We start from the raw sequence: 12506 nt of genomic DNA, 5'->3' as shown, positions 1-12506 counted from the left end.
ACTAGTCGGTAAGTGCGATGTCATACGAGCGCGGAACAGAGCTTCACAACTTAACTATACCAAATGTAAATGCATAAAAATGCTGTGTATTTAAACAATGCCCCAACGTGGACTTCGCTTTGGTTTGTGCTTGTGCCAGGTATCAACAGTTTCATACACACAATCACACGCGAGTAAACAACTCAACAGTAGTGCAAACAAGATTTCACATTAAGTGAGGCGCCTGTACAAGGCATCTGGCGCTTGAACGCGATTTAAATGCAGTTCACAGCAAGTAACATTTTGTCTAACAATATACAGCAACGATCTGGCACATGTAAGAACACGGAACAGTGACAAAGTGCGAAATATGCTGAGATACCAATGCCCGTACAACGTTTCATTTATCTTATGCAATTCAACATGTTTGTCTTGCAAGTGGCACGCTTTGCTTCGAATACATGTAGAGTTAAGATTACATCAGGAGACATTCATGTCCTCCTTACTACTCCAACGACGGAACTGAACCCACACACATGAAAAAAAAATTGCTTTACAAATAAAGCTCTGGGGCTCCGCGTACTTTCGAGATATTTTCAAGCAGGTTTAAAAAATTTCGTCAGTGGAATTAAAGTGGAACACCTGATTTTCTTTTCCTTCTTTTACAAGCGCTATGCGAAACTTCGAGCTAACAAGTGAGGCAAACGTGACCGTCATAACCACAACGATTAACAATACACAAATGTCAAAGAGTTTCGACTTCATCGCATCAAAAACATTGAGATCACCATGCCGAATTCGAACAATCTCACATATACATTGAAAAAAAAAAATGTCCAGCAATACTTCGCAAATCACGGAGGTATCTGCAAAGACAAAATTACTTTGGCTTCAATTCAGTACGCGTTAGTCCAAATGAGTCAACTAGAATGCTGGTGCCAGCTTACAATTACCAACGCCGTAGGGGAATGCATGAGATCTAAGAGTATTTGTAATCTTTAACGTTCTCCTATAACGCGAACAGGCAGAGCCCAAAATGCCCATCGCAAATTTACGCCTGCTGTATAAGGCCGGGGCAGGGTGTCAAGTTCAAAGCGACAACCTGCTTCGATTAACTTGATGCATACGAGCGATAGCAGCAGCTATCACAGGCGTGAGAAGTTTTACAGTAAGCGTCGCAGGCGAGGCTCAAAGGTGAAATTTTAACGCGAGTATATGGACGACTATTACACCACATTAGGGCTTCATCCACGTTTGATCACGTTCGGTCAGGTCAAGGAATCAAGTTTTCCGGATATGCGTTGCGCCTGGCAAAACAAAAGAAAATGAATGGTTGTTATGTACCACAGTTACAACAATGTCTAATCGTAGCTATCCTAGATGGCTGAAAAGTTACATACAGGTGGAAGGAATACTGCGATTGTCAGGTCGCGAGTAATAGCTGAGAATATGCGCTATCAGGTAGATAGCATTGGAAGTCACCGAAAGGTATATCGTACTTCAGCCTCAACAGTATGTGACTTCATCAATATTTTGGCTCATTTGAACAACAAATGTTTTGAAACAACACAAGAAACAGTTTACATTACAACGCAGCATCATCGTCGGACATGGCAACAGCTCGCAACAGGTCAATAACAAACACAGAGTTTTTGTGCCAGAACATTCCGAAAGAGTGTAGGCAGGTTGAGCGACCCGCCTCAATAACATACATCGAGCGTGGCCCATAGCAACCACCACATGAACAAGGGGCCAATTTCAATTCTTTTGTGCTGGCTGTTTTTTTATAACTCCAAATTTTCTATTTGCGAGAGTTTGGTACTGCGTATTTAACTGATCCGTGCCGAATGAGAATGGACACACTCCGTATAACTGTAAGCAAATTCTGTAAAATGAAATTGTATCTGACTATACTAACAGTTCTATTTACTCTTCGATGGAATAACTTAACTCTGTCCAAAAATGTGAACACACCTTACTGAGGTGTTTAATGTTGATTAGAGGTTGAGTGGAGTGTGGAATCTATGTTGAATATGTCTCATACTCAACGACGGGGCACGTTAACTTATGGCGAGGGAAAATAGTACACTAGAGAGTGCACAAACTCCGAAAATGGAGTTAAACGGAGCACAGACAGTTTAGAGAGTGCACAAACTCCGAAAATGGAGTTAAACGGAGCACAGACAGTTTCCGCCGCAAAGAGGAGATACAAGAAGTGTATTTTGTTCACAGATCGAGAAGGGGAATGTCGAACAATAAAACAACTAGATTCTTCAGCAAAGGGACGTGGGGAACATAAAAGACGCAGTACGAAGGTCAGACACATGACAGAGACCATCTTCTAGAAGTTGATGTCTTGGACATCGGTCGGGGTGTTGGGTTTACTGGAGGGAGTGTCGGCGATGCAGGGTGTCACCAGGCTGTTGCTCTTACAGCTCGGGTACGGCGTCACTGCAGCGCTCTTGGAGTAGCACTGTTGCTGCTGAAAGGCGGCCACGCTGGTCGCCATCAGGGTTTCGATTTCGAGAACGCACCGCCGTATTTCCGTCTACGAGAAGAGATAAAAAAAAGAACACGTAAACAAAGCGCACGTGGCACAGTTCCGAGCAAGACCACAAATTTCGGAACTATGGTCAAACGAATAAACCAAATAGTTGACAAGAACTGGGTAGGCTATGTTGGAGCAGCATCAGAAACAAATGAGTGATCAATAGCAGTCCCATTCCCAGGATTTGGGGACATTTGTGCGTGGCACCATCTATTGGCGATAGCAACGGCGTCCTGCCATAACTGAATGGGAAATGGGCGAAAAAAATCATAGCTCTTGAAAAAAGCGAGCTATCAAAAACGACTCGGGGTTCTATACAGTAGAGACCTACTGGAACGTTTTGGTAAAATTGCAGTATAGCACTGCAAAGCGTGTGGCTTCCCAGGACAATTGAACACCACCCATTAGAAACACATGGGGCCCCATTGTAAAATTTTAAACACTTCGGGAAGCCACGCGGTTTGTAGTGCGACACTGTAATTTTAACGGAATGTTCAAATAAGTCTCTGTATAGAACCGGGGGTCGTTTTTGATAACTATCTTTTTTCGTCAGATATCATTTTTTTCGCCTATTTCCCATTCAGTTACAGTAGGTCACCGCAGTCACCGACGAGAGATGGTGGCACATGCATATGTCCCCATCCTGGTAATGATAACAGGGACGTACAACGCCCACCGTAGTTCTGTGTTTGTCGGTACATACATGCAGTGTCTCTCTTGATGGCAATGTCGTCACCTTTGAGAAAGAGTTTACGGACAGCGTCGCCGCCCCCTTCGACCTACCACTGCAATCGCGGCGCACAAGCGGGCATGCCACGTGGCATTTCTTGGTTTTTCGCGGACATCTGTAGTAAACAGAAAAGCACTAATACTTAATAGATAGGAAGTTAGAAATTGTTTAATCGGACGTTTTGCAAACGGATGTACAGCTTTCTAATTGAAATGTTTTCCTAAGCTTGCTTCAAGGTTTGGTTAATTATTCTTGCCTAATTAGCCAATAAAGCAGAACACAAGAGATAAGGTGACTTACTCCATCCAATAGATGCTTTTGGTCGCGTCGCAATAGAGTGCGTCGGCATACTTTAAAGCGGCTGGCTAGAGTTAGCTAGGATACCCTGTATACACGCTTAAAAGGGCAGAAACATGATAGTAAATACGTACCGTTCGAACGTTCGCAATACTCCCAAGCGAAGAGATGAGCTCGTCCTGGGAGCCCGGAGTTTGCAGCGGCGTCCTGAGTCCGTGGACGGCCGTGGCTACGCTCGAAGCGGCCAAGAGAGCAGGGCGGTAGCTGATGAAGTGGTACTCTGCAAACGAGAAAAAAAGAAAACAGCGGGAAATTAGAATTGCAAGTGTTTGACGGGCTCATGGCAACTTTCTCTTGCATGTATCGTATAATATACTTAAATGTTTAGCGTGCCTTGCTAAGATCTTACGTTATGTTCATTCGCGCCACCTACAAGAATGTATATCGATGACAACGAAAGGTCAACAGGATTTCTAGAGGCATTTTCAAGGAATTGTTCGCGAAAGGAGGGCCTAGAGGTCACGCAATAAGTAGGGCGTCCAGTATTTTATCGTCGATATCACAAACACACACACACACTCTTTGGAACGTTAAGCTATAATCTGCCAGAGGTAAGTACTTGTAAACTCTCGCCCCAGGGTTCTAAGCGCACCCACCAAGGGTCCCCTCACCTTGCACTGCAACCCGTCCCTGTAATTGTATTTTTGGTTTTCACCATCATGATTTCATGCAAAATTCAACCACCTCCAGACGCAGGGGCAGCCATAGGGGGGGGGGGGACGTTATCCTAGCCTCCTGGGCCACCGAGAGATGACATTCACCCCCCCCCCCCCTCACGCTCTAGCGGATCTTTCGTACATTGCATGGCCCCCGTCCGCTTCCAGAGGAAAAAAGAAATCCTGGTGCTGCCCTTGCTTCCGCAGCAATCCTGGATGCACTACTGACTCAATGTTGCACGTAGAGACCACCATAGCACTAACTTCATTTTATTTTGTTATACTGTGAGCCCCATTTGGGCAAATACAGGGGTGGAAGAAAAAGAAAGCATACATACTCAAAAACTAAAGTACTCCCTGTACGAAAAATTTATAAATAACGTAAAAAAATAGTTAATGAGAGATGATAGCCACACTTTCCTCAGAAGCGCAGCAAACAAGCATAATAAGAAACTACAGAACAGTCCAGAACACTGCATCATTCAGGTTCTTCAGGAAGGATACCACACATTCAGATGAAGTTAAGAGACATTCACGTGAAGTCAAAGAAACATCAACGAAGACTAGAAGATGAAGCGGTGATACACAAGCATGGTACAAGATGTCAAACGCACAGGCTCGTCCAGAGAGACCAGAGGTTCTTGCTACTGATACACGGACCGGTACGCGGCGTTCGCACAACTCTGCAGACACCGGTCAACGTTCCACACGGGCCATTTTACGAGAAAAGGGGCGAATCTGTAATCTGCGTTCATTCTTGCGGACGCGTTTTTTAAAGGTCTTCCGTTAGGGACGAGCCCTGGTGTGAACACACACAAAAAAAGAAACTCCTTCCTCCTTCGAAAGAAGTCAACCCGGGGGAAAGGCTACGTTTCTGGGGGGAAGTGCGGGAGACACACACAAGAGGCGGCGGAAGAAGTGAGTGGATCTGAGACTCAAAGAGGAAGGAAGTGAACTTCCGGTCTGCTGCGGCCAATGTCGCGGAGTGCATGTATCCGCGCGAGAAATGACGCCACCGGTAAGCTTCTTCCGCCGCGGCGTATACATGGTCCCGTTCTCCGGTCTCGTCTTCTCGGCATCCGATTTTGTGACAGTGTGAGCGCAGGCGTGTCGATTCTGGGCGTCGTGTGTCGTCTCAAAAAAAAAAAAACGGCAAAAATTTTAAAGGCGTTTCACATGCCAGTACCACAATTACATAATGAGGCAGGTAGTAGCGGAGGACTTCGAGCTAAACTTGAATCATTTGAGAGCCTTTAGCGTGCTACTAAATCTACATGCACACTTAGTTTTTTCGGCTTTTCGCATCTATCGATATGCAGCCATCCCAGCTGGGAATCGAACCCGAATCCTCGTGCGCAATGCTCCAGCCACTGAGCCACCATGATGGGTGAGAACTTGGCTACCACATCCCTCCAATCTTGTTGTTCGTACAAACGGAAACTAATAAGACAGCGTACTCTTGTCGATAGGCGTTCATTTATTTTCCGCATGCATAGCAGATCAGTCGAACATTACCACAGCACCTTCCGTGGTCCTTAATATCCTTCAAAAATGATAGCTACCGCTATCGGAAGACAACATACGAGGGAAAGAAACAAAATAGTGCCCCCACCTCCCCCCCCCTTCCCCGCCCCGCTCCCCCCACTCCGTGACACGGCAGCCTGCAGCCTCTCTTCTTCGCGAATAGCAGCAACCAGTTTTACGCAGTTTTACGGACGCGTACATCGTAACACTGGGAGGGACCGGGTTGTCCCGACCTTTTTCTTATTTTGTTCACGCTACTGCACAACCTTGTTCCCTCCGTCGCTCTCCTTTCCAAAACCACGCAGACAGACAGACGCTAACAGTTTGAAAAACCTCCCCAGGTAGCAAAAGTAAAGAAAAAGAAATAGCCAAGGGCGAAGCCAAGACAAGCTCAGCGGGGAGTACGCGCACACGGGGTCGCCCGAGGGGAACAATAAAGACGCCGAGGCGCCCCACCCATTTAAAGGTCCGCCTCCCTCCCTCTCGGGCGTTCGTGGGACCACCTGTCCTGGTTACCTAGCTCGACGGAGGAGCAGCTGAAAGCGTTCGCCCCTTGGCAACGTTACGTCCCTTCCCGTCAGGCGTCGTAGGTGGACGCCATTTTTAAAGTTTCCGGCCGTATGTTCCGGAAGCTCCCTCACCCCTCTCTTCCTCACTTTTTATTGTTGCAAAAACGGCACGACGTCCATTTTGGTGGCGGCGTCGTCGCGACGGATGTGACGTCATAACAGCAGCGCCGGATTGCGCTGACGTGCTAATTTTTACAGAAAGACATGGTGTTCTTTACTTAATGACATAACTTATTGCAAGAAACAGACAGCCACACGGAAGAAAACAAGAGACCACGTGTTCTGGTCTTCTGTAGTGATCGTTCCACCAGTAAAAGTATTTGCTTAAGTACTATAGCTTTATTTCTAGGAAAAAAAAACATACTGTCAACGTCTCTACAACGAACGCCCATTAAAAATACGAGCTGTATAACGTATACAACTCATATTTTTAATGTATTACGACTGATTACGACTGTATTACGAGCGTACGGTGCGTGACGAAGTACTCTGAAAGTGAAAAGCACTCTCTTAATAGGGCCTTTGACTGTACGGTGTTTCCCCCTCTGTAATGCTATTCTAGGCGTTAAGTATGGTTCTAAAAATAAATTGAACAAATAAATAAATGAATCGCGTTTCCACGTCTGCAGTGGTTGCGTCTGCGCCCAACACCGCGGAAGGATAGATAGATAGATAGATAGATAGATAGATAGATAGATAGATAGATAGATAGATAGATAGATAGATAGATAGATAGATAGATAGATAGATAGATAGATAGATAGATAGATAGATAGATAGATAGATAGGAAACCGGCGAAATCTCTTCCGCTCTGCAGAAATTGATCGCCATGACGAGGGTAACCTTATACGACTGTCACTGGAGGCGCGGAAACGTCGTTAATTCATTTATTCATTTGTTCATATAGATATGACTGAGTCATCGCAATATCTTGCACGTATACGAACTGCCACCACAATAACAGCTTGCGGGGCGAAGTCCATGCTTCGCAGTTCCGCTACTCCCGCTCACACAAACCGCTCATTAATATTTTGTTCCTTTCCGTTTGAGTTTCGTCCGTGTATATATATCTGTGTATATATATATATATATATATGTACAGGCCACGGTTGGGGCCATTGGCATACGTACCTGGCCGGACATTGGCCGCACGTGATAGCGAGCGGCGGTGACCGGAACTGGGGGAGGAGGTTAAAATGGGAGAGGAGGGAGAGTGCGCGCGTATAGTCGTCGGTCATCACAAAAGAGCTGGCCATCTGTCGTCGCGAGAAAGCTCTCGGTGCCAGCGGCGCCAGCATGTAACTGCAATCACGCAACCGCGGCAGTCGTTTCTATGAGTGCGTATCTCTGACCGCTGCCCTTCTCGCATCTGGTCCTTTATCTTTCTTTTTTTTTTCTTTTTGAACGGGACGGATTCAGTGAGACGCAAATTGTGGTTTCAGAAGCAGTTTCTAAGTAGGCGTAAAAAAAAGACCGAGCTATGCTTGGGGCAAAAACAATTTAATCTCTAGCGACGCCGACCAAAAGAAAAAGTGAAAACTTTATGACGTTTCGGCTCCCCATATGAGAGCGTACTTCACAATGCGCCCGTATGAGGAGGCGAAACATCATTAAATTTTGTGTTCTATTTAAGTATTTTTTGTTTGGTTGTTTATTAATACTGTTAATATCAGAAGGTCATTACATAGATAGATAGATAGATAGATAGATAGATAGATAGATAGATAGATAGATAGATAGATAGATAGATAGATAGATAGATAGATAGATAGATAGATAGATAGATAGATAGATAGATAGATAGATAGATAGATAGATAGATAGATAGATAGATAGATAGATAGATAGATAGATAGATAGATAGATAGATAGATCATCTTGTGCAGTTGTACCTCAGAAGAAGACAAAAGATGACTACTATGATAAATGCTTTTGTCCATTCAGTACGAAATGCTGCAAAAGTACATGCACGCCGATTAAATGTTTACATCACTGTAAGCCGCTCTGCATGCTTAACATTAGCCCTTTTTCTTCTATAGGGTGTAAAGGTGTTTTACACCGAGTGCAAACGCCCTGAAGAGGCTGAATCGGTTTACAATGATAGTTCAGAGTAAATGCTCTCCAACACACATGTGGTCACGCTTAACTACATCCAAAAAGTTTTGCGTGTTTTTTACGTTATTTGTTGCTTACCAAGCCTTCCATCAACAACATATGGCCGCCGTGTCGTATTCATGAAGTGCGATTAAATAACATATCGTTCCACTTATACCCTTACTATATTATACTATTTAGAGGGTCATTTAGGCATGCAATTAAACAAACAAAAATTAACTACTGCAGGTGAAGCGGATCGCGGACTGCAGTCGTGCGTGCGCCAGAGCGTAAAACCAGCTGTAACAATGTTGTGATCATGTACGCTAATTAAGCCAGGTCTGGCGGATCGAGAGTGGAGTACACTAAAAAGGCTGCATAATAATGATAACATCCATGGTCCAGCATACACGCAGGGGTTAGACTTGAAAAAAAAAATTAAAGAAACATACCATGTATTGTAAACGCACGTGTACTAACGCGTGTAACTTTCACTACAAACAGCGGGAATGAAAAGAAAAAACGAAAATTTGTTCCCAAACTTATGCGCGCAAGCTGTGGCCTCAACCCTTTCGCGGACACAAGCATCAGGGTTACAACACTAGCATTTATTTACTTTGTTTAGCAGCGGATGCGATTGTCTCAAAAATGCGCAGCTCGCGCGACCAACTCTATTACAGCTGGATCACCACAGAGCTTATTTTTTGTTTTTCCACCAGAAGGCGCTGGAGCCGCGTTTTTTTAATCGAGAAAAAAAAGAGAGAAGAAAAAAAGAACGCTCGAGCGGGCATGTCAGGGGCAGTGACTGTCAAACGCAGCAGTGCACTTCAGGGTGCGGACCGGTTTTGGTGACGAAATAGTACAACGCCCTCTTGCGTGCTGCGTAGGAGGCTTATTAAGCGAAAGCAAGTCCGCGGTGAACAAGATTGAGTGCGGATCACCACGGGAAAGAAGGGAGGGGAGATAGATATAAATGACAAAAAAAAATTGCTTCTTTTTTTTATTCTTCAAACAGTCGCAAGTGGTGTAGCCGCACGACCCTGTAACATCTGTATGCATCGGCTACGCAACTACAGGCCATGCGGAACAGATGAAAAGCACTCCGCAACATGTGCGACTTTAGGCTTAGCAGCATAGTAATCAACGCGTACACGATACAGCTGAGCGGGTTAGGCTTTCATGTATAGTCAACTCGTTACATATGGTACAGTGCAGCCGTATACCACATGACAGTGCACCTGAAGCGTACGCCTATATAGTAACAAAAGAAATATACACAAAGTTACACTGCCTTCTGCAAAAGGCAGTGGGAGCACAAATGGGGGCAAAGTAGCGTTTGTGCCGAAATGCAAGCAGCCGAGTCGACGGCGACCGCCTGCAGTCGGCCATAAAGGTTAGCGCCAATAGCTTCTGGGAAATGCCTTCACAAGTTTCCTTCCCCGATGCCCAAAGGTATCCACTGTTTCCAATAGTTTCATCCAGCGGTTGTATATAGTAAAATAGTTTCTGCGATTTGTATATGCATTTGAACAGGGTGCATTGACTTCAAGGCAAAAGCCTGACCACAGAGATTTCTCTGATCACTAATTGAAATTGCAGCTTCTCCTTGAAGAAGACAACACATCTTGGTACAGATACACCTACAGAGTCTGTGTGTGTGTAGGATGTGTATGGTACCGCGTAGATAAATGAGTTGTTCCACAGTTCGACACTGCACCTGCTATATATACGAAACTGACGGCGTCTCGCATTTGCGCGCCGTCCTTCTAAGCCTCGCTCAGTGCGGACAACGCTGGGCATACGATTGCTCACTACTCTTTCACGTTGCTCTCGACACCCCCTCCCTCATCATAGAGCAACTTGCAACCGCGACACAAGTTTCTTAAATAAGGAGCAACGGCGCTGTTACGAGAGCGGGTGCGAGATACCGCGAGATCCAGGAACGGTGAACCTAATACCTTCAATCCTTGACACGACTGCACAGAAGCACATTGGTCTCTGAAGCGTCCCAGATGGCGCTAGCATCGTTTCCATAGCAACGTCGCAGCCTTGTGACACCGCTACGTCCAGGATACTTTTGCAGATGATAAGAACTCTACGTCGTATATTCTACGACAGCGAACGTATATATAAAACGGCCAGGACGGATGATGGAGTCTAAACGATGCACCCTGATTGTACCTCAGGGAAAGCTCCTATAGGACGTAAATTGTTACGGGGTTAGCACAATGCAAGCCGACAGCAACGCATCATATTCGTACTAAGGTCGTGACGAAAGCTGCACGCGCTGCCTTAATTTAATTGTCTTCGGTATTTCACAGAAAAGAAGTTCACCTCTCGAAGAGCTTACTTTGGCTTTCTAAAGGAGAGTCGCAATAAAATGGTTCCGTCAATGACACTCTTAAAAAAAAAGGAAAAAAAAAAGGGGGGGGGAGCAGGACCCGAATGTATTATACAAGCATACGTGTATGCTTCCATGAGAATTAATGATTACATCTAAAAAAAACATTCGATTGTCTGTTTTCCTAATTGCGTTAAATGAATGGCCGATCGTGCACATGTAAAACCTGCAAGTTGCAGACGGAAAACAAAGAAACCGAAACCAGGCTGCTTGCGGACGATAACACGGCGCCAGCTGGTACAGACTTCTCACGAATAGGTGTATATTGTTCCAAAGAGCGCGCTGTCTAGAGGAAGCAACTTTCGCACCCTCTTATTGAGGGTTTATCATGTGATGGCGCTTATAAGGCCGATAACATTTATACTCCATATCGCTTACACCTTTCAGTGCCGTCAAAGCAATACAAAGCATACGCTAGTGCCTGTCGCCGAGCAGCAACATCGTGTCACCTCATTACAAAAGTTTATGCGTAGCCCTACAATATTTAAAGTTCACCCTGTATGAGGTTGTATTGGTGGCAGAGGGCTGTAAGATAAGATCGTATCTGTAATCGGTGTTCAATACGAAAACGATGCGCAGTCGACAAGCCAACAACGACGCGCATGAATAAACTAGGAAGAGATGTTCGCATTGCTGATTGGCTGACGCGGCCTGTACTCTTTGCAACCCAGACGAGAACTAAAATGGTGTTTAAGGAGACCGAATTGATGTGCCTCAGCGAGTGGTGTTGAACCTACACCAAGGCGCTGAACTTTTCTCGCCATAGTGATGATGTGTTGGCGCGCCCTGATTTGCATATACTGCCGGCCAAGAAGGCTCAATGAGCACGGTGTTTGTATTCAGTAAAGAAAGATGCAGTCAAGCGATCTCAATAAATGTTCCGTAAGACCCATAACCTTCAGCATCCAATAAGGAATGATATCCGTGTACTTGTGATTGATTACATCACATAACATTGGTACCATATCAGCGCCGTACCTAGTTCTCAGTTTTGCCTCTCTTACAAGCATGCACCGATGCCCTAGTCTATCCCTGCGCTCATAACTCTATACAGTAATCAGAGTGACAACAACCTCTTCATCCCTACTTCCCCACTCTCTATTTAGACACAGGATCGTGGCAGCAGATGCCGTCAGTCAAGCGGGCACGCGCATAGGCTCAACAAATTCTGCGCGCAAAAGAAAAAAAAAGCCACAAAAGAGCCATAAAAAGCCAAGCAAATACAGCAGCGCGCACAAGCGGAGACATACGTGATAGAGAGATGAGGCGGGAGGAAGGGAGGCAACGGGACCGCTGAAGCAAAACAGCCGTCTGCTTCTCTGAGCGGCGAGCCTGCTGCTTCCGAAACAGCGAGTGGGCCGGCTGGATCATTTGACGTCATGCGTGACGACACGTGCCGCAAGCGACACGCGCCTGTTGTCACGACACGATCGCGAAACTCCGGGAAGCCGATGCTGCTGTGGCATCTTTTTTTTTATTTGTCGCTTAGTTCCGCACTGTCTCTCTATCTTTTTTTTTTTTCGAAGTGCGCATTGGAAGTCTCGCGTTTGAGTTGCGTGTCTATATATTGCTTCGCGAAAGTTGCTAATGCTCTAATTACACCGAAAGCAGAGACGGCATTCAACTCCGCCATGTTGTCAAATTCGC

The 12506-nt window shown here is 45.4% G+C and overlaps 1 protein-coding gene across 1 annotated transcript in view; it reads right to left on the bottom strand.

Annotated features, from left to right (window-relative positions):
• Nucleotides 1-2320: 2320 nt before the first annotated feature.
• The window catches only part of LOC119403207 (G1/S-specific cyclin-D2), a 29987-nt gene continuing 19801 nt past the window's right edge, over nt 2321-12506 (bottom strand). The window contains exons 4-5 of the mRNA XM_037670154.2: nt 3689-3834; nt 2321-2527 (exon numbers count right to left, since the gene is read on the bottom strand). Of these exons, the coding sequence (XP_037526082.1) occupies nt 2321-2527; nt 3689-3834 (353 nt within the window). The remainder of the gene's footprint in view (nt 2528-3688; nt 3835-12506) is intronic.

The sequence above is a fragment of the Rhipicephalus sanguineus genome, chromosome 8, assembly GCF_013339695.2.
Source record: "Rhipicephalus sanguineus isolate Rsan-2018 chromosome 8, BIME_Rsan_1.4, whole genome shotgun sequence".
Taxonomy (NCBI): Eukaryota; Metazoa; Arthropoda; class Arachnida; order Ixodida; family Ixodidae; genus Rhipicephalus; species Rhipicephalus sanguineus.
Note: the sequence above shows the minus strand (reverse complement) of the source record. Positions and strands in the feature narration are given on the sequence as shown.